The 23,018-nt window shown below is 44.7% G+C and overlaps 1 protein-coding gene across 1 annotated transcript in view; it reads right to left on the bottom strand.

The window, feature by feature from the left end:
- The window catches only part of SRGAP1 (SLIT-ROBO Rho GTPase activating protein 1), a 413,075-nt gene that overhangs the window by 67,870 nt on the left and 322,187 nt on the right, over positions 1-23,018 (bottom strand). Inside the window, exons 13-15 of the mRNA XM_069229120.1 lie at positions 20,969-21,029; positions 15,233-15,310; positions 10,319-10,453 (exon numbers count right to left, since the gene is read on the bottom strand). Coding sequence (XP_069085221.1) covers positions 10,319-10,453; positions 15,233-15,310; positions 20,969-21,029 — 274 coding nt within the window. The remainder of the gene's footprint in view (positions 1-10,318; positions 10,454-15,232; positions 15,311-20,968; positions 21,030-23,018) is intronic.

Genomic DNA, 23,018 nt, shown 5'->3' with positions numbered 1-23,018 from the left:
TGAGGGGTTGGCAGCAGCAGCAGCTGCAGAGAAACCCCAGGAAGGGCAGTCTGGCAGTACCAGGGTCTGTGCTACAGACCACTGGGATCATGGAATTGTACCAACAATGCCAGGATGGCATAGAGGGGGCAATTCCATGATCATAGACATGTTACATGGCCATATTCGGAGTTACCATGGTGAAGCTACATATAGGTAGTGACCTATATGTAGTGCACGCGTGTAATGGTGTCCCCGCACTCACAAAGTTCAGTGAATTGGCTCTGAACAATGTGGGGGCACCTTGGCTAGTGCCAGGGTGCCCTCACACTAAGTAACTTTGCACCTAACCTTTACCAGGTAAAGGTTAGACATATAGGTGACTTATAAGTTACTTAAGTGCAGTGTAAAATGGCTGTGAAATAACGTGGACGTTATTTCACTCAGGCTGCAGTGGCAGGCCTGTGTAAGAATTGTCAGAGCTCCCTATGGGTGGCAAAAGAAATGCTGCAGCCCATAGGGATCTCCTGGAACCCCAATACCCTGGGTACCTCAGTACCATATACTAGGGAATTATAAGGGTGTTCCAGTAAGCCAATGTAAATTGGTAAAAATGGTCACTAGCCTGTCAGTGACAATTTGGAAAGAAATGAGAGAGCATAACCACTGAGGTTCTGATTAGCAGAGCCTCAGTGAGACAGTTAGTCACTACACAGGTAACACATTCAGGCACACTTATGAGCACTGGGGCCCTGGGTTACCAGGGTCCCAGTGACACATACAACTAAAACAACATATATACAGTGAAAAAAGGGGGTAACATGCCAGGCAAGATGGTACTTTCCTACACAACCCCCCCAAACGAAGGACAATAAGACTAGCCATTACCTGATGAGTCTTCATTGTCTAAGTGGAAATATCTGGAGAGTCCATCTGCATTGGAGTGGCTACTCCCAGGTCTATGTTCCACTGTATAGTCCATTCCCTGTAGGGATATGGACCACCTCAACAATTTAGGATTTTCACCTTTCATTTGTTTTAGCCAAAGTAGAGGTTTGTGGTCTGTCTGAACAATGAAGTGAGTGCCAAACAGGTATGGCCTCAACTTCTTCAGAGCCCAGACCACAGCAAAGGCCTCCCTCTCAATGGCAGACCAACGCTTTTCTCTAGGGGTCAACCTTCTACTAATAAAAGCAACAGGTTGATCCTGGCCCTCAGAATTAAGTTGTGATAGGACTGCCCCTACTCCTAATTCAGATGCATCAGTCTGGACATAGAATTTTTTAGAGTAACAAGGGCTTTTCAGGACAGGTGCAGAGCACATGGCCTGCTTCAGCTCCTCAAAAGCTTTCTGACAGCTTGCTGTCCACAATACCTTTTTAGGCATTTTCTTGGATGTGAGGTCATTAAGAGGGGCTGCAATGGAGCCATAGTTCTTAATGAACCTCCTGTAATACCCAGTGAGGCCTAGGAAGGCTCTCACCTGAGTCTGAGTGGTAGGGGGAACCCAATCAATAATAGTTTGGATTTTCCCCTGAAGTGGTGCAATCTGTTCCCCACCAACAAGGTGTCCCAGATAAACCACCTTACCCTGCCCTATCTGGCACTTTGAAGCCTTGATAGTGAGGCCTGCTTTTTGCAGAGCCTCCAAAACTTTCCATAGGTGGACCAGGTGATCATCCCAGCTGGAGCTAAAGACAGCTATATCGTCCAAATATGCTGCACTGAAAGCTTCCAGCCCATGCAGGACTGTGTTCACCAACCTCTGAAAAGTGGCAGGTGCATTTTTCAAACCAAAAGGCATTACAGTAAACTGGTAATGTCCTCCAATGGTAGAAAATGCAGTTTTAGGTTTAGCATCTTCTGACAATTTGATCTGCCAATACCCTGCAGTCAAATCAAAAGTGCTTAGATACTTGGCAGATGCCAGTGTATCTATGAGCTCATCTGCCCTGGGTATAGGGTGAGCATCAGTTTTGGTTACCAAGTTGAGACCTCTATAGTCTACACAAAACCTCATTTCCTTCTTTCCATCTTTAGAACTGGGTTTTGGTACCAGTACCACAGGAGAAGCCCATGGACTGTCAGAGTGCTCAACCACTCCTAGTTCCAACATTTTCTGAACTTCTTGCTTTATGCAGTCCCTGACATGGTCAGGCTGCCTATAGATCTTACTTTTGACAGGTAAACTGTCTCCAGTATCTATAGTGTGCTCACACCAAGAAGTGGTGCCTGGCACAATGGAGAAGAGTTCTGAAAATTGTCCTAGGAGATTTATGCAATTATCTTTCTGCTCAGCAGTAAGACAATCAGCCAAAACTACACCTTCCACAAGAGCATCTTGTTCTGTGGAAGAGAAGAGATCAGGTAGAGGATCACTGTCTTCTTCCTGTCCCTCATCAGTTGCCATGAGCAGGGTGAGATCAGCCCTGTCATAGTAGGGTTTCAGGCGGTTGACATGGAGCACCCTAAGGGGACTCCTGGCAGTGCCTAAGTCAACCAAGTAGGTGACTTCACCCTTCTTTTCAACAATTGTGTGGGGTCCACTCCATTTATCTTGGAGTGCTCTTGGGGCCACAGGCTCCAAGACCCACACTTTCTGCCCTGGTTGGTACTGAACCAAAACAGCCTTCTGATCATGCCATTGCTTCTGGAGCTCTTGGCTGGCCTGAAGGTTTTTACTGGCCTTTTTCATGTACTCAGCCATCCTTGATCTGAGGCCAAGTACATAATCCACAATATCCTGCTTAGGAGCTTTTAAAGGTTGTTCCCAACCCTCCTTTACAAGTGTGAGTGGACCCCTAACAGGGTGTCCAAAAAGAAGTTCAAAGGGGCTGAAGCCCACTCCTTTCTGGGGTACCTCCCTGTAGGCAAAAAGGAGGCATGGTAGAAGGATATCCCATCTCCTGCGGAGTTTTTCAGGGAGTCCCATAATCATGCCTTTGAGAGTTTTATTAAATCTCTCCACCAGTCCATTTGTTTGTGGATGATAGGGTGTTGTGAACTTGTAAGTTACACCACACTCCTTCCACATGGCCTTTAAGTATGCAGACATGAAATTGCTTCCCCTGTCTGATACTACTTCCTTTGGGAAGCCCACCCTGGAAAATATTCCCAGGAGGGCCTTTGCCACTGCAGGAGCTGTAGTGGTCCTTAAAGGAATAGCTTCAGGATATCTTGTGGCATGGTCCACTACCACCAAGATAAACCTATTGCCTGAAGCAGTAGGAGGGTCAAGGGGGCCAACTATGTCAACCCCTACCCTTTCAAAGGGAACCCCAACCACAGGCAGTGGGATAAGGGGTGCCTTTGGGGTGCCACCTGTCTTGCCACTGGCTTGACAGGTTTCACAGGACTTGCAAAATTCTTTTGTGTCCTCAGACATCCTAGGCCAATGAAACAGGGGAACCAATCTGTCCCAAGTTTTCATTTGACCCAGGTGCCCAGCTAGGGGAATGTCATGTGCCAGTGTTAGGAGGAACTTTCTGTACTCCTGAGGAATCACTAATCTCCTGGCAGCTCCAGGTTTAGGATCCCTATGCTCAGTGTACAAGAGGTTGTCCTCCCAGTAAACTCTGTGAGAGTCACTGACATCCCCATTAGCCTGTTTGACAGCTTGCTGTCTGAGACCCTCTAATGTGGGACAGGTTTGCTGTGCCACACTCAGCTCCTCCCTGGCAGGCCCCCCTTCACCCAAAAGCTCAGCAGTGTCTGCTTCCAGCTCCTCTGGTGTAGGTTCTGCACAGGGAGGGAATTCTTCTTCCTCAGAAGTAGAATCCACTGTAGAGGGAGGGATAGTAGGAAGTGGTTTGCTTCTACTAGCCCTAGCTTTAGGGAGCACTTGGTCCATTGTTCCAGGATCCAAGCTTCCCTGTCCTTTTTGCTTTTTGGCCTGAGCCCTTGTCAAAGCAAAAATATGCCCTGGAAGGCCCAGCATTGCTGCATGGGCCTCCAACTCCACATCTGACCAAGCTGATGTCTCCAAATCATTCCCTAATAGACAGTCTACAGGTAAATCTGAAGCTACCACAACTTTCTTTGGACCAGTTACCCCCCCCCAGTTGAGATTTACAACAGCCATGGGGTGGCTTTGTGTTATGTTGTGAGCATCGGTTACTTGGTACTGGTGTCCAAGTATGTGTTGTTCAGGGTGCACCAGTTTCTCAATCACCATTGTGACACTGGCACCTGTGTCCCTGTAGGCCTGGACCTCAACACCATTTATTAGGGTTAGTTGCTTGTACTTCTCCAAGTTATGGGGGCAAGCAACCAAAGTGGCTAAATCAATAGCCCCTTCAGAGACTAAAGTAGCCTCTGTGGTCTCCCTAATCAGACCAACCCCAACTAAATTACCAAAAGTGAGACCAGCTACTCCCTTGGATTGGCTATTAGTAGGTTTGCTCCCACCACCACTGCTATTAGTAGGGACACTAGGTGTAGCAGTAGGGGTTGTAGTGGTAGGAGCTGTGGTGCCTTTCTTTGGACAACTGGGATCTGTTGTCCAATGGCCTTTTATTTTACATAAATAGCACCATGGTTTCTTTTCCTTGTTCTGATTAAAGGAGGATTTGGGCCCACCACCCCCACCAGAGTGTTTTTGTGGGCCTGATGAAGACTCATTTTTAGATTTGTCCCCACCCTTGTCTGAAGACTTACCATCCTTCTTTTTGTTGCCATCTTTGTCACCCCCTGTATGAACTTTTCTGTTCACTCTTGTTCAGACCCATTTGTCTGCCTTCTTTCCCAATTCTTGGGGAGAGGTCAGATCAGAGTCCACCAAGTACTGGTGCAACAAATCAGACACACAATTATTAAGAATATGCTCTCTCAGGATTAAGTTATACAGGCTGTCATAATCAGTAACTTTACTGCCATGTAACCACCCCTCCAAGGCCTTCACTGCCTGGTCAATGAAATCAACCCAGTCTTGTGAAGACTCCTTTTTGGTCTCTCTGAACTTTATCCTGTACTGTTCAGTGGTTAAGCCATAACCATCCAGGAGTGCATTCTTAAGAACTTGGAAATTATTGGCATCATTTTCTTTCACTGTAAGGAGCCTATCCCTACCTTTTCCACTAAATGATAGCCATAGGATAGCAGCCCACTGCTTTTGAGGGACATCCTGTACAGCACAGGCCCTCTCAAGTGCAGCAAACCACTTGTTAATGTCATCCCCCTCCTTATAAGGGGGAACTATCTTGTGCAGATTCCTTGAATCATGCTCTTTTGCAGGATGACTATGGGGAATACTGCTGCTGCCACCATGGGTATCTAAACCCAACTTCTGTCTTTCCCTCTCTATTTCTAAAGACTGTCTATCCAAATCCAGCTGTTGCTTCTTGAGCTTCAGTCTGGTTTGTTCCACTCTCAATCTATTGAGCTCCCTTTCTAACAATCTGTCATCAGGGTGGGTGGGAGGGACATTTCTAGATACAGAGGTATGATGGGAATGAACAGAAGGAGACCTGTCCCTTACAGAGGGCACCCTAACAGCTTGGCTACCAGCATAATGTGAGAGCACACCATCAGTATGGTGTGATTCAACCTCTGTACCAACTATGCTAGACTGTCTAGTAATGGGCAGGCTGAGAAGTTTCTTTCCTGAACCTTTTCCTGGGGGAGTCCCTGGATCAGATTGAGAACCATTAGCTACTTTTTCTACAGATTGGGCACTTATGGCCTTATCCTGTACTCTAAGCATATTAATTAACAGTTCTAAAGAAGGATTCTTCCCTACACTCAAACCTCTCTCTATGCAGAGACTCCTTGCTCCTTTCCAGCTAAGGTGATCATATGCAAGTTTGGACAGTTCAACATTTTTTCCTGTGCCAGACATTTTTTAGAGAGAGTTAAAGTGTTAGAAAAAGAGAAAAAAGTTTTCAGAACTTTTTGGAAAGACAGAAAAAAACTTTTTAAACTTTTAAGAACTTTTTGAAAGTTTAGAAGTACTTTTCAGCACTTAGAAAAGAGTGAAAAGAGGAAATGCAAAACTTTTTGGCTATGTGTATATACACTGACCTTGTTTTGTATATTTTTCTCTTATGAAAAGTACAATGACAAGAGTGGTAAGTAGTCTCAAGCACTTATCCCACCACTGCACAACCAATGTAGGAGGCTGGACTGGCTTGTAGTGAGTACCAAGGGGTACTTGCACCTTGCACCAGGCCCAGTTATCCCTTATTAGTGTATAGGGTGTCTAGCAGCTTAGGCTGATAGATAATGGTAGCTTAGCAGAGCAGCTTAGGCTGAACTAGGAGACGTGTGAAGCTACTACAGTACCACTTAGTGTCATATGCACAATATCATAAGAAAACACAATACACAGTTATACTAAAAATAAAGGTACTTTATTTTTATGACAATATGCCAAAGTATCTTAGAGTGTACCCTCAGTGAGAGGATAGGAAATATACACAAGATATATATACACAATAGCAAAAATATGCAGTATAGTCTTAGAAAACAGTGCAAACAATGTATAGTTACAATAGGATGCAATGGGGAAACATAGGGATAGGGGCAACACAAACCATATACTCCAGAAGTGGAATGCGAACCACGAATGGACCCCAAACCTATGTGACCTTGTAGAGGGTCGCTGGGACTATTAGAAAATAGTGAGAGTTAGCAAAATAACCCTCCCCAAGACCCTGAAAAGTGAGTGCAAAGTGCACTAAAGTTCCCCTAAGGGCAAAATAGTCGTGTTAGAGGGAAAATGCAAGGAAAACACAAATCAGCAATGCAACAACGATGGATTCCTGACTACGGGTACCTGTGGAACAAGGGGACCAAGTCCAAAAGTCACAAGCAACTCGGAGATGGGCAGATGCCCAAGAAATGCCAGCGGTTGGTGCAAAGAAGCTCTTACTAGGCTGAAGAACTGTGAATACTGCAGGAACGACAAGGGCTAGAGACTTCCCCTTTGGAGGATGGATCCCCCACGCCTTGGAGAGTCGTGCAGAAGTGTTTTCCCGCCGGATGGACGCCAACAAGCCTTGCTACACGCAAATCGTGCGTTTGGCGTTTTTGGACGCTGCTGGGGCCCAGGAGGGACCAGGAGGTCGCAAATTGGACCTGCAGAGAGAGGGGACGTCGAGCAAGACAAAGAGCCCTCACTGAAGCAGGTAGCACCCGGAGAAGTGCCAGAAACAGGCACTACGAGGATGCGTGAAACGGTGCTCGCCGAAGTTGCACAAAGGAGTCCCACGTCGCCGGAGACCAACTTAGAAAGTCGTGCAATGCAGATTAGAGTGCCGTGGACCCAGGCTTGGCTGTGCACGAAGGATTTCCGCCGGAAGTGCACAGGGGCCGGAGTAGCTTGCAAAGTCGCGGTTCCCAGCAATGCAGCCCAGCGAGGTGAGGCAAGGACTTACCTCCACCAAACTTGGGCTGAAGAGTCACTGGACTGTGGGGGTCACTTGGACGGTGTCGCTGGATTCGAGGGACCTCGCTCGTCGTGCTGAGAGGAGACCCAAGGGACCGGTAATGCAGCTTTTTGGTGCCTGCGGTTGCAGGGGGAAGATTCCGTCGACCCACGGGAGATTTCTTCGGAGCTTCTGGTGCAGAGAGGAGGCAGACTACCCCCACAGCATGCACAAGCAGGAAAACAGTCGAGAAGGCGGCAGGATCAGCGTTACAGAGTTGCAGTAGTCGTCTTTGCTACTATGTTGCAGGTTTGCAGGCTTCCAGCGCGGTCAGCGGTCGATTCCTTATCAGAAGGTGAAGAGGGAGATGCAGAGGAACTCGGCTGAGCTCATGCATTCGTTATCTAAAGTTTCCCCAGAGACAGAGACCCTAAATAGCCAGAAAAGAGGGTTTGGCTACCTAGGAGAGAGGAAAGGCTACTAACACCTGAAGGAGCCTATCAGCAGGAGTCTCTGACGTCACCTGGTGGCACTGGCCACTCAGAGCAGTCCAGTGTGCCAGCAGCACCTCTGTTTCCAAGATGGCAGAGGTCTGGAGCACACTGGAGGAGCTCTGGACACCTCCCAGGGGAGGTGCAGGTCAGGGGAGTGGTCACTCCCCTTTCCTTTGTCCAGTTTCGCGCCAGAGCAGGGGCTAAGGGGTCCCTGAACCGGTGTAGACTGGCTTATGCAGAATTGGGCACATCTGTGCCCAACAAAGCATTTCCAGAGGCTGGGGGAGGCTACTCCTCCCCTGCCTTCACACCATTTTCCAAAGGGAGAGGGTGTCACACCCTCTCTCAGAGGAAGTTCTTTGTTCTGCCATCCTGGGCCAGGCCTGGCTGGACCCCAGGAGGGCAGCTGCCTGTCTGAGGGGTTGGCAGCAGCAGCAGCTGCAGAGAAACCCCAGGAAGGGCAGTCTGGCAGTACCAGGGTCTGTGCTACAGACCACTGGGATCATGGAATTGTACCAACAATGCCAGGATGGCATAGAGGGGGCAATTCCATGATCATAGACATGTTACATGGCCATATTCGGAGTTACCATGGTGAAGCTACATATAGGTAGTGACCTATATGTAGTGCACGCGTGTAATGGTGTCCCCGCACTCACAAAGTTCAGTGAATTGGCTCTGAACAATGTGGGGGCACCTTGGCTAGTGCCAGGGTGCCCTCACACTAAGTAACTTTGCACCTAACCTTTACCAGGTAAAGGTTAGACATATAGGTGACTTATAAGTTACTTAAGTGCAGTGTAAAATGGCTGTGAAATAACGTGGACGTTATTTCACTCAGGCTGCAGTGGCAGGCCTGTGTAAGAATTGTCAGAGCTCCCTATGGGTGGCAAAAGAAATGCTGCAGCCCATAGGGATCTCCTGGAACCCCAATACCCTGGGTACCTCAGTACCATATACTAGGGAATTATAAGGGTGTTCCAGTAAGCCAATGTAAATTGGTAAAAATGGTCACTAGCCTGTCAGTGACAATTTGGAAAGAAATGAGAGAGCATAACCACTGAGGTTCTGATTAGCAGAGCCTCAGTGAGACAGTTAGTCACTACACAGGTAACACATTCAGGCACACTTATGAGCACTGGGGCCCTGGGTTACCAGGGTCCCAGTGACACATACAACTAAAACAACATATATACAGTGAAAAATGGGGGTAACATGCCAGGCAAGATGGTACTTTCCTACAGGATGTATGATAACAAACTCCTGGTGTTATTTATTGACCTGCACGTCAAGGCTCCTGGTAGGGCACAGGGAGTCAGGGCCTTAGATGGGAAGGAGAGGATAAGCTTAAGGACTCTGGTGTGGTGTCAGCAGGAAAGTAAATGATTTCCGGCAGTGAGTTCAGCATCAGGGAGCTGTGAGCCATGCAGCATATCGTGGCTGTGACAGAGATCACGGAGTTGCTTTTCCCGTTTGGAGCATGTCTAGCTCAACGTACTCTCGTTGAACATGAGCAAATAGTTATTGTTCCCACTCGTACAACATACCCAGAGCATTGTATGCAAACCCGACTAAACAATGGGCCACACTCTCAAAATCCATAGAAATAAACATAGATCCAAAATTAAGGCTTGAGATTCGTTAAATTCAGATTTACTTTGAAATGTTTACTTCTCAGTTCGGCTTTATTGAAAATAATCTTACACGATACTCGAGATTTAGGATTTTTGGTCAAGCAACGCATTTCATCTTCTAATATGTAGGGACTTTTTCAAGGCAAAGAGCAGGATCACAAGCTGAGCTAGTCATTAATTCGGGAACATAATTTCCATTTTGGAGTTTTAGTTTATACGGTCAAACTCTTGTAACAAAGATAAGAGGTCTGCAGTTTGTTCAATGACAGGCATAGGTCACATAGTATTGTGTACTGACGTAGTTATACAATCTATATCAGTCAGTGGTATATACATACAAGGCAGCATGGTGTCAGTGAACGTCGCGTGATAACGGCGTATGCAAACCTACTGGTCTGGGGGAGGACACTGCTGGCGAAGCACTGCACTTTGATGGGAATTATCTCTGGTGTGGTGGCTTCGTGACCCCGGTGGTTGTCTATATACGATGGCCATAACAGGAACTTCCTCTGATGCCCTTGAGCAGTACTCTCAAAGTTCAACTGTGTGGGCTATGTTCTACAGCTTCATTGGTCGTGGCTGAGGCCTGCCCGGATTTGCTGACTACAGAACAAATAGAGACAGAAACAAGGCTTGAAGCGCCCCGCCTCGCGCACGGCAGCTGGAATGCCGCCCGGCGGGGCCCAGCACAACGAGCCCCGCGCGACCCTTTGATGGGAGGGCGCGGCCACAGCTGCGAGATGACACGGGCTCGCACACATGTGCGGCCAATCAGCGCCGAACAATTCAAGCACTTACTCGTCATATTTGGGAGTTCAGGGGAAGAAGCAAACAAGCGATTACTTACTGATGCACGATATTAAATCGTTAAACCTTTCCTTAGGAAAGAGCGGGTTTTCCAGTCCTCGGAAATATAGCTTCAGCACTCCTGCCACCGAATTTATGTCGTGATTATTCTGGTCGTCCGTCAAGGGATCCTCACCTGAAACAAAAAAGTGTTTATTTTCACTCTGTGGGATTCGCTACGCCCATGAAAAAATAAAAAGAATGGTTCAGATGATGGACTGTGTCATTTAATCTGAAAATAGACAGATATACAGCAGCTGCGGCCTACAAATTACACTGTAGCATCCGTGCTGGGTGGGACAAGTATCTCTGCGGGCATCTGACCACAAACCACAAGTGCTTATAGGGGCACGGATAGTGAATGACTCAATTGAGGACAGACTCCTGGGGCCTCCTATAAAAGGGGAAGACAAAAAGCACAGCAAAGGAGAGAAGTCGCTTCAAAGTGGTAAAATAACAGCATTTTTGGACAGAACATGTTGGCGAATATTCACATTAATATTAATATGGAAACATTATTGTAGATCACCAATGTTTTTAATTCTTTGCCCTTTTCACGTTTTTTTAGCGGGGTACGGGCTCCCATTAATTCCAGATTTACGAGGAACTCTCTCCCCTCTTGTCATCGGCCTCCTTCCTCACTCTTTTTGGGCATTTTCGCCCAATCACACGTAAGGTGTATTGCAATTCCTTACCCCACCCTCTTCTTACTGTATTTTTACTGTTTTTTATTGTTTGTCACTAGACTTGAAAAAGTACACCACAGAGAGCATCAAATTTTTGTTCCAAAATAGGCCTCTATTTGCCATGATGATGTATTGGCTGCAATAATGATGAATAGATCACTGATGTTTTACCAGAAACATTTTCTAGTCTATTGCTTCTTGGCATGCTTAGGAAGTAGAATAGACTTTCTTACGAATGTATTGGTTGTCCAAAAGACCAAACCTAATGGCACATGATACAGTAAGCCAGGAAAATATTAATTGTAGCACATAATGCGTAGGTATTTGCATCCCTACACTGCTTTTATCAAAAAGTAGGGAAGGGGGGTCAGCCAAATTTTCGAGTGCATGCTCAGCCCCTTGAGGCACTCACCACTGATCTGCAGACTCGGAGTATCAGACTACTAAACTCCTAAAGAACACACTGTTACTCTGCAGGCCCCCACACGTCATCCACACCACCCCAGTACATGTCCTCAGAGCCGTCCCTGCTCCTGGAGAGCTTCAACTTTGGTGCAGGGATGATGATAATGGTAACCTCTTGGGTCTATTTTGCCCCCATAGTTTCATCAATGATTTACCAAATGTCAGAAACCCTTTTAGAGGGCAACGGTGCACGCAGGGGCTACTAGGCCCAACCGTTGTGGTTGACACGTTTTACTCCTGATATCCCAGAGCCCTAGTTAGCATGGATCCTAAGAAACTGGGCCACAATGGTAGCTGTGGAAGAGCAGTCAAAGGCTCCGTCGGGGTGGAAGTGTAGATACAGGCAAGTTAATACGACTTATAACAAAGTGCAAACAATACGAAACATAAATCAATGTCTTAAATACTTGCTTTCAAAAGAAAAATAAGTTTTGTATTTCTAATTCTACAAATACAAGCAACAACAAAATTCAGAAGCAACAACACAGTTCCCTTGAGTTCCCCTTTGGCACTTTGGGAATTAGTGAAAGTGTCTATGGTGCCCTAGCACACATATCAGCGGGTCCCACGGAGCCTAAAAGGCTTTGTTCAAGTCTTAGCCTCTGCTGCAGCATGGAAGCATTCAGAGTTGATGCAACTGCCCTCAGCGCGAACACCCGTGAGTTCTGATCCTGCTTGGGGAAATTGGGCTGGTCGGGGCCCATGCGGCAGCATCTGGTGATGCAGGCTCCCTCTCCTGAGCAGCACTGCCTGAGGCCGCTCTCAGCTTGGGGAGATGCTGTAAATCGGCCCTTTCAAGCCAGGGGACATGGGGTTTGCAGGGATTAGAATGCTTTCTTCAACCCCCGACAAGGTCACTGAGGGTGCAGCATCATCCGTGGCATCCTTGGTAGTCCTCTGGCATCCATCGGGGCAGTTCTCTAGCTGTGCCGTCTCGACTCACTGAATGCAGGTTCAGTCTTTTCCTCAGGCGACAACCTGAATTTTCTTGGCAATGTCGATACCAGCAGCCCCGGCTGGCATACAGGGTTGCTGCAGTACTTTACAGCACGGGCGCTGACCCTCTTGTGTAAACGCCTCCACCATGGCAATTACGAGTCTCAGCACTCTCACAATGGCAACTTTATCGGTTGCCCCTTCTGGCATATGGGGTCACCGCTGCGCAGTAGTATGCGTTTGGCAATTCCAGCACTGCACTATCTCACGGCTCGGTCTATGATGGCACTCTCCTGGTATACACAGAGATACTCTTGCACACAGGCTACAAACTGATCTTCTTCCTCACAAGACATACTGGTCTTGGTAAGCAGGCAGGTGCTCCAGACACTAGGGCAGGTGGTCTTGGTTTTCCTTGGTGATGTCCCCTCACCCAGCAGGGAGACTAGCATGCCTTTGTCTCACGTCCAGAGCTTCCCCTCCTCAAACAGCTCAGTTAAGTGCTTCGTAGATGACAAAGTTTGGGTTCTCAGTCTCCCCTTCTTATTGTCCATTTTCAGATACCAAAATGTGATTTAGGGTCTGAGTCTTTTGACATTTTATGATGGGGTTCTGCATCTTTTGAACTGGTCACTTCTCTTTTTTCTCTTTCCCCAGGAAAAGATGTCTGTCACAGCTGGCAAGACTCCAAAGCTGATTGACACAACACAATTCATGGGAGTGACTAGACTTCACACCTGGATATCTGCCACAGATGGGGTTATTCCGTCACAGACGTGACGGAGATCCCGTCCACCGTACGGAAATTATAAAACAGTGGACGCGATATCTGTCACGTTTGTGACAGAGTAACCCCATCCACCAAACTCTAAATCAGGCCCTAAGTGTCGTAAGTCACATGGTCTGACCCATTGAGTTGGATGTGGCTTTACTTCAGCATCCACTGGACCATCCATCACTGAGTAACCAGCCTTATTGCCTGAACTCAATCCTTTTAGCTATCTCCATCCAAACTGTGCATGTCTGTAGGGCTCTTTCATCTTCCTCAAACTGGTAGGTGCAGCACGTGTGCTAGAAGCCAGAGATGAGGATGCAGGTCCTGGGGCACTGAATGTCTTTACCATGATCAATGGCATATGACTAGACAGCGCTCAGGACCCTTCTCATCCCAGCACTGGCAGAGCTTGATGCTCTGTTTGTCAGGCTCACCCACTGAAGGAAGGAGAAACGAAGAGTGACATGAGCTCAACTGCCATCACTTCTTGCCACCTTCCACCTATCAGTACACTTGCCACTGTTGACTGAGGAAGGTGGTCCTGCTCGTTGTCTTTGTTGCCTCTGACAGCCATCTTAACTGTCACAGTGGATCCTTGGTATGGTCCTATGTTGGCCAGTGTCATGAAGTGGACAGTTTGAACCCTACCCTATCAGATGGTGCTCTCTGACAGGGAAGAAGCAAGACCAGCAACAAAGACATCATCAGTCTGCTTGGAGGGCAAATACAGTGATACGCAGAAACTAGTTGTGCAGCTCTGTGCTCATATGGGTTCTTTTGCATGTCTGTGTGTTGTGTGAGAATATCTGCTCAGTATCTGCATGCACTGATGTCTGGGCATCCTACACTGATATATGTCATAAGGTGCTGATACTTGCCATTTGATGCCGATCCAACCATGCGACAGCAGACCTTCGTATCATGGATACAATCCGTGCAAATGAATGCAATCCCTGACATATGATTACAATACTTAAACAGTATGATGGGACATGAAGTTTTGAGGCTAACCATAGGTATTTGAGCTAAAATTGTAACATGAAGATATTGCTGCCTTTGGTCCTTGTACATAAGCGTTTTAGGGCAGACCAGGACGTAGAAGGCTGCGCACATCCCATGAGCCTGAATTTGGTCAATAGAAGCAGACGCTGACGCATTTTGGGTATAAATGGGAATATGTGCACATATGAATGTGAGGCAGTACCTGTCAATGTAGCCCTGTAGTAAACTTAATGAAAATGAGAAGCTGATATATATAATATGATAAATAGAATGTTACTTTGAGGCTTGTTAAGTCACAGGTAAATTCATCTGGATTATTTATGTCATATCCATTTTGTTAAGGTTGTTTTTCGCAGGTAAGAGTATTTAATATTTTTATATGCATACGTATAAACTTATACTCGTGTATACACACTTACAGACATATCATGTACTTAATGTTTGGAGTTGTTAGCCTTCAGGGAAAGGTAGCATATAGGGGTAGTATGGATTTTATTTCTATTCAGGAGTGGGTAGTGTATCGGTAATAGGGTGGTTTTAAGAGTCAGGGATGGATCATGTATAGGGCTAGTAAAGGGTTTTCAGGGTTCAGGGATGGTTGTGTTTAGGGATAGTAAGATTATTTTAGTGCGGAGACATTAGTAGTTCACATGGATAGTAAAGAGTTTTTAGCCCTCATGCATGGGTTGTGTTGAGGGTAGTTTGGTGTTTTTTAGTCTTGAGAGATGGATAGTATATAGAGTAGTATGTCATTTTTGGCCTTGGGATGGATGGTGTATAGGGTTAGTAAGGAGTTTTAGGGATCGGGATGGGCAGTGTATATGTCTAATAAGGAGTTTGTAAGGATCTGGGGCGCGTAGTGCTGCGTGGTACTCAGAGGTTTTCAGGCCTCATGCATCTATACATATAAAAATATCCTCAATAATTTTAATAAGTACTCTCAAAGTAAGGTCTGCATATGGTGAAAGTCTTCGAGATGTTTTAGTAAAAAGAAGAAAAACGTGCATGTTTTACAAAGGTAGATCTGAACTAATTATCCCATTTCAGTTACCTCTCTCAAATGCATTTTTAATATCATTGACTTCCACCTGGGACCCTGACACTCGGAAAATTCCTTGATGTTGGAGACCTGAAGGAAAACAAAAAAGAGAAAATAAGAACACATACAAATAATAAGGCCCAGATGGTAGAAGTTAAAAAGCATTTATCACCTTCGGTACTTGTTTTAACCACATAAATTATGAAATAACCTTATATTTCGTTTTTATTTTATGTAATCATTTAACCCCATTTTATTTGACAAAAGACACTTTCAGTGTTAAAGTTCCTATATAGTCAACATGTTTCCTACGTGGCTATAATATTTGTATGAAGGCTTACAATATAATGGGAAAAATCTGTGAATCTAAGTATGTATTTCCCTTTGATAGAAATAAAACAGAAACTATTAAAAGTAAACATTCCAAGATTGCTTTGTAATTTTAATATTTTACTTTAGTTTATTTTACGGTTGAAAACATATAATCACATAAAATATACAAATTAAACTACTCAAATAAACCAATGTATGTGATTGTAAGTGTGTGTGTGTGTGTGTCTATATATATATATATATATATATATATATATATATATATATATATATATATCTATCTATATAGTAAAACCCAGTAGCAGACACTGCTGGGTAGTTACAGTTAGGATTGCTTTTCCATAGACAAGGTGCTTTTTGGTTTGTGGATTACTGTGACATTGTTACACAAATCTTCACGAAACATTCCAAAGAAAAGCAAATTCACTTCAGCGCCTTCCTGGAAATTTTCCGAGTGATCTGTCAAACCGGGGCTGAGAAAAAAAAAGGGAGGGACAAGGGGTGCCAAAATGCAAAACCCACTAACTTTCCATAGACTTCTTTAAGAAGCACTACAGCAAAAACTGCTGAACGGAATTACACCAAATTTGTCAGGAAGGTAAATTTGCAGATTGTGCTTTTTGTCATCTGGTGCACGTGTTCAGTAATTTTTGAGAAATTAAGGTTCAAAAATATTTATATATGTGGACAGTTGGGTCAACAATAGTGTTGCAAGAGCACCAAATTGGGCCATCGTCCTCACATGGGAGTGTGTAAGCGCTCTGATTCGCTGCCAGCAACATGAGAAAAATGTTGCTTGCAGCCGTTCCAGGACTCGGGTGAAGTTATGTATAGTAAAACTTTGCTTACCCATAGAAACTTACCTTCACAATATTTGTGTCCTTGATATTCGTGACAAAATATTTTGGTTCACAACATTTCCGTTATTATGTGTGAATATCTTTCCCTGTCCTGAAGTTTAAAAAAATTATGAAATAAGGGGGAAGAGTAGAGATATCCTACCCTCCTTAGGCCTCATTTAAGGTGGGCAAAATTATTTTAAAAATTGTGAAAATTTGCTGAGATCCTCCTGTGGGATCACAACCATAAAAAAAACCTTAAATGACAGTATATATATTTATATATCCCCATGGCGTCAATAGACCCCCACCGCCTCCTGTCAATTTAGAGCACTGGGGACCACATCCCCCTGAATGTGTATATTTGCCCCCCCTCCCTGAGTCGTTTTCCACTCTGGGGACAGCATCCCGGAGGATGGGATACCCGGTGCCTATTAAGGCTTGGGGAAAGAGGAATGCACAACTCCCCTCCCCTTCCCTTAATATATATGTTTTGGCCTCAGGGATTGGGGTCCCCTGACCCAAAGGCCAACTCCCTGCTGTGCACAAGGTTGCCAGCCTGCTGGGTTATGAACACAGGGCCTGGAGGCAGGCCAAGCCCTGGCTACCTGTGGGTGGGAAGTTTGCGGCAGGGCCTGGCCGTGTTGCGGGGGGGTTGGCTTTCTGTATGGCAATAAAATATTACTTTCATTAAAAAAAAAAAAGTAGAAATTCACTGAAAAAAACTATTATTAAAGTAACGTTTTAGTTAGGTGTGATAAAAAGATCTATTTTCATTTAAATAAAAAAACCTTAGATATTCACTGAAAAAACTAGAGGTTAAAGTGACGTTATTGGTAGGTTGATTGTGCAGAAACAATGTAATGTTTTAAACTAAAAAAAACACAAAAATTCACCAGTTGTTGTTATCTCAAATAACTATAACTTGTACCCTAAGGTAACTATAACTCATACCCCAGCCATGCACTGCTAATTACCCCAAACATTACATCACTCATGACATCTTCTATGACATCATGAATAAAATCGCTGCAAGACTTGCAATGAAATAATTGATAAGAAAACTGTTCATGGCAGGTTCTTGAGTTATAGTTACCTTAGGGAATGAGTTGTAGTTACTTGAGCTAACTAGAACGGGCGCTTTCTGAGGTTTTCAGTTTAAAATGTTATGCTATTACTTAACATTTCACAAAATAAGCCATAAGTGATGCTATAGTAAGGTAATAGTATTGTCTTTATGTTAACAAAAACACTTTCGAAAATCACTGAAAAAAATAAAAGTCAAAGTGACGTTATAGTAAGTATTAAAAAACACAGAAAATCACCAATATGAAGTAACTGTAATCAGGGCCACTGGAATTATGCAACAGAGGAGGACCAAATTCTGCAGCAGGGTTAACTAAATGATGCTTATTCTTACTGAGAGAATCCAGAGCATGGGAGTTGCGGGCCATGCCCTCACCTGGCTCCAATCTTTTCTTAGTAACAGGACCTTTCAGGATTTTGAGGGATGCTGTACCTAAGACATTTTTCATTGAACAGTAGAGTCCCTAAGGGCTCCTCATTAAGTCCTACACTGTTCAATTAATAAATGTGTCCTCTGGCCAACATTGCGTTGTCATTTGGGATTTCTATAATCTCATATGCAGATGATGCACAATTGGTGTTTGCTCTCTTTTACAAGCAGGATCCCTGCTCCTGGCATTAGGCCCTTGTCTGGAGGCTGTGACTAATTGGATGAACAACTCCACCCTGAAATGGAACGGAGAGAAGACAGAACTTTTGATCCTGGGGAATTCCCTGCACCCATAGTTGGAACTGGAATGGGCCAGTATCCTTTGCACTCCTCCCTCGCCTAAGCTGGTTATAAGAAGCCTAGGCTTCTGACTAGACAAAGCATTAACCATGGGAACTCAGGCTACAAATATAGCTGCAACATGTTATGCATCCTTAGGACTTTTAGGAAAATTCTTCATCTGCTCCCTCCTTCTTCCAAAAGAATGCCTGGTCTACAGGAATTCCTTGTATTTAGGAACACCAAAATCGGGTGTGAGGAAATTGCAGGTCATACAGAATTTGGCGGCCCGGTTGCTCCATAATATTCCCAGACAAGAGTCAGCACAGCAAGCTCTCATGTCCCTCCACTGACTCCCTGTGGCCCAAAGGGTTACATTTAAATCCCTCTGTATAGCTCACAGGGCATTTTTGGATAGTAGCCCTTCGATTTGCCAATCTTGGATTTCTCCTTATACCCCTAACAAAACTCTGCGGTCTACTAATGCTCAACTTAAAGTAGTCCCCTTCATCAAAAAAGCAAGAAGTGGAGGTCATTCCTTTTGATGCAATGTTGCCAAGCTATGGAAGTCCTTACCCTCACCCCTAGTGCCCCCAACTAGGAACTTCCTTTCTGCAAACTCCTGAAAACATGGTTGTTTTATGGCTTCCACCATTAATGCCTTGGTCAGCTAGTTGCATTCTTTGCTGGGTCGCCTACTGGGTAGCCATGTTCTCTATAAGTGCAAAATGATGATGATGAAAGGCAAATTATGTGGGATAGCACTGCACATTTTATGATAGTATTACTTCATTATTTTGTCATTTCTACACCTGGTAACAGTATCTGAGGAAGGCATTCACCTTAATTAGTACCACTATAACAACCAAACAAAGCCATAATCAAATGAAATATGAACAGTCAACCTTTGTGAAAAACCTTCCAGTACGCAGGAACACGAGTCACCATATGTTTTATAACTTTTGATCTGTTTGAGTTAGAAACAAAATCTTATTTTGCTACAATCAGCCAATTATGCAGCAGAACGTGAATTATGTGGCAAGTGCAGACGTAGAATTGTCTAATTCCCGTGGCACTGACTATAAATAGTGCCCTCAAGTAAATATACACTGCAGTCTCTGGGATCCTATCCGACCTCCCTTAAGCACAGGGGGTCAGGGAAGCCCTACCGTGCTCATTTATATTTTTAATAAATTTGTATTTTGGGCCAAATGAAACCAAAAAATCTTTTTCTTATGGAAATGTGGACCTAACCATAAATATTGAGTGGCAACCACCACTGGTTACAGACAGTGGCGGTCTGATATGAATCTCACCTTTGGCACCTACTGGCCCTGCCAATGGTTTTAGCGATGCTGTACAGGATACCAAATGCTGTGCACGATGGCTAAAGAAGAATTTTAAATAAAGCCTATGATTGTGATGCAGCTGCCCACATCACTTTGTAGGCATACGAACCATGCATGTGGATGCGTACAAAATCCTGGACTCACTTTTTTTTTTTTTTTAACTGAACCAAGTTTGGTCGGTAAATAAAAAGAAAAAAATGTGTAAAAGCTTTTTTAAGGGGGGAGAGGGAAGCAACACAAGGGCTGGAAGCAACAAGTAAGACCTTGGGAAAGCGGAAGCAACACAGGGATTGCTGGAGCAGCGAAGCTACATGGAGGGCGGAGAAAGGCAAACGTTAGAGAGAGAGAGCAACATGGAGCACAGAGGGAAGCAAACAGACGAGAGATAGAGCAATGTGGAATTAGAGGAGAAGCACACAAGGGTGAACGCATCATAGAGGAGTCCAGGGGAGAAGCACATAAGTGACAAGAGACACACGGATTGTGGAGCTGTGAAGAGACGCACACTAGTGAGGCAGCAGGAAAACACATGAACTCCCACGGAGTGCTTAAAACAAAAGAAAAAGTAGGTCTCTAAAAATGAGCAGTAGAATGACACAAGTAAATTTGGAATGTTCTGGGAACAGAGAACGAGACAGAATGAGAGACGTAAGATGGACAAGGATAGCCACTGAATAAGAAGCAGGCAAATGAGTGACAGCAAAGCCAACCAATGGTAAGGAACGTCGGTGGGTGGGTGGCAAAGATCCTCTATGTTCTTGATATGTCTTTTGCAACCAGGCAACTGTGATCTATGGTGTGATAAACCTTAAAAGTAGTTCTCTGGATGTCTCTATGGAATGATATACGCTGTCCAATCAAAAGGACTGTAAAGGGAAGGAAAGCCCAAGTATAAGAAACAAGCAGATGAGAATGACAAGAAATCCAGCCAATTATAAGCAATTCGCCGACCCAAAGCCCAGAGTAAGTACCACTACTGCCCACTAAAGGTATTATGACAACAGACAGCTAAAACTATCTGCAGGCGAAAACAAGTAAGCATGTTTGGTAGACCATGTACTTTAATTTTCCAGATATAAGCTTGTACATCAATGTATGGAATCTCAGTTTGCCAGCAGTCTGTCACTTTTACGTGCATTGCAGAGGCTGGAGTGTAGTTCCTTATCCTGCTGTCATAAATGACAGGTGAGTAGGCTGTGCAGTTTTATTTATAACCATGTGTGTTTTGTCTGAGTGAAAAGCAGCTTGAAGAAGGTAAGAGTTGGATTTGTAAGAGACAGCTAAAGTTACAGCATTACACACTTTAAGTGACAAAAAATTATTGTTATGTGGTAGTTATGCTTCAGTAGAAAAATATAAAGTTAACAAGCACACATAAACATGCAAAAGCAAATACACCGCTACTAAAACGTGAATTTTAAAAGAAACTCACCATACAGATTGATGAATCGAATACAGCTCTCGACTATCCGGGGAATGACTTGTCCTGAATCCTGGGGAAATTAATTCAAATGTATATAATACACAAAAATAACTGTGAAACACCACAGTGCTTGATTATTTTACTGACAAACTAAGATAGTTTCCCAAAGGTAAGGTTTTTCAGACCATCTATAAACCCTGCCGGGCGCTTTTTAGATGATACAACCAAAACAATGCTAATGATAAAGGAACAACCCACATTTACTCGATGCGCCATCTGACATTGCTAATTATACAACTTTGCAAACACCATCAGCTATTCCAGGATGCCCGTGCCCCAAATAATTCCACAAATGAGAGGCCAACGGAAGGCGGGCTTGGACGAGGAGAGGGCTTGGCAACGAAATGGACGAGCATCCTGCAGCTGTCATCAATTTAGCCAATCGTACAATGGCGTTCTGAATGGCTTACTGGAGACTTGCACATTTGTGGAAATGAGATTGGGTCATAGAGTTTTCAACGGAACTAATGAGGGACGCTGTATCATCCCGGTCGCACATTTGCAAGAGGGAGTGTTGGGAGGAAGGAATGCTAATGGCAAACCGCGCGGGGCGCACATTGTTCCCATGCAAACTGTGTCAAGGACGGGGAGCCGGCAGGCGGAAATGCGTGGATTCAGAAACGAGTCGCGGACAATACGGTTCACAGTATGGGCGAAGGAAGCCGCAACAAGCGCCTCGGAGCGCTATGCCAAATAGCTGCGTTGCGCTGCCATGTACGGAGCGGCTGCCAAATGCCCCAAATAAAAGGACGTGCCATCTCTATTTTGGGAAATATTTTCGAGTAGTGCTGGAATACAGTCAGGGCAAAACACGAAACTGGGGTACTTTCAGATTTATAACATAGCACAGCACGCAGGCTTCTCCATTACAACGAGACAAGAGCAAGTCGAATTGTTGTAAAGCATCATGACACAGTTTTAAAAGTGTCAGTTGGGCAGTACTGGCTGTGGTAAAGCCTTCATTGCATTATTAAACCTACTTCCCTATAGACCCCCAGTGTGAGACGTGCTTTTCTGAAACCATGCTGGTCGCACTTTTCCAATATTTACGGTAAAGAAAGACGCCCCAGTGACATGCATTGACAGGACTTCAATTACTTTTAGGAAGGACACGAATATAGGGCCAGATGTAGCAAAGGGTTTTTCCCATTCTGTGTCAATGGGAAAATGTGTTCGTACATATGGCCCACAGTCTCTTCCATCACTTTAAGCAGGCAAGCTGTTATTAATTGGAGAACGATAGAAACTTGGGCTTTATTTGAGCAGTTCCACTGCACTTTCTCGTGTCTGACAGATAATCTGACTGACAACACACGGAGATAAACTGATGCACTCAGGCTCACGCATCGCGACAGAGGGAGCAGCCCCAGTGCTCCGCTGTCCGCGGCAAACTCGAGTCAATTACCTCCCTCCTTCTCTGCATAACATATATATTTTCTGTTACAGGGCTGTGACAATAATTGATTTTTTACAATATGGCGCATTCAAGTGTTTCAGCTGATCACAGACGCAAGGTGCTATCTACAGCCTTTATGGTGTAACATCAGTTACCAGCATCATAGTCACATTTCTGTGACTCGTATAAAATGTCATCGTACAGCAATGCACGAGGAGCCATGACCTATACAGTTGCTATAAAGTGCCCAGAGGGTCAGCACCGTGTCTGGAGCTGCTCGTTGCTTTGTCCGGATTGGACTTGGCCGAGCAGTTTATGGGCCACGGTTCCTTTGGAAGCACAGGTGCCTGCCCGGATGTGCACACTGGTTCCTCTCTTAGGATCCCGCACACAAGGTGAAACTTTAGTACCACATGTACAGTATTCTCAGGTATTACACAATTCAATCGTATTACTTGGTCTTCAGAACAAAACATGTGTTATAAGAACGCTTTAATGCAAAGTTTACAGTCAAAATTTAAATTGAAGTATTTTTTTAGTCATGTTTGTGTACATCAATGATATTAAAATAAACCACCATGTTATTGGCGATCTATTTATGTG

Source organism: Pleurodeles waltl, chromosome 4_1 (genome assembly GCF_031143425.1).
Source record: "Pleurodeles waltl isolate 20211129_DDA chromosome 4_1, aPleWal1.hap1.20221129, whole genome shotgun sequence".
NCBI lineage: Eukaryota > Metazoa > Chordata > Amphibia > Caudata > Salamandridae > Pleurodeles > Pleurodeles waltl.
Note: the sequence above shows the minus strand (reverse complement) of the source record. Positions and strands in the feature narration are given on the sequence as shown.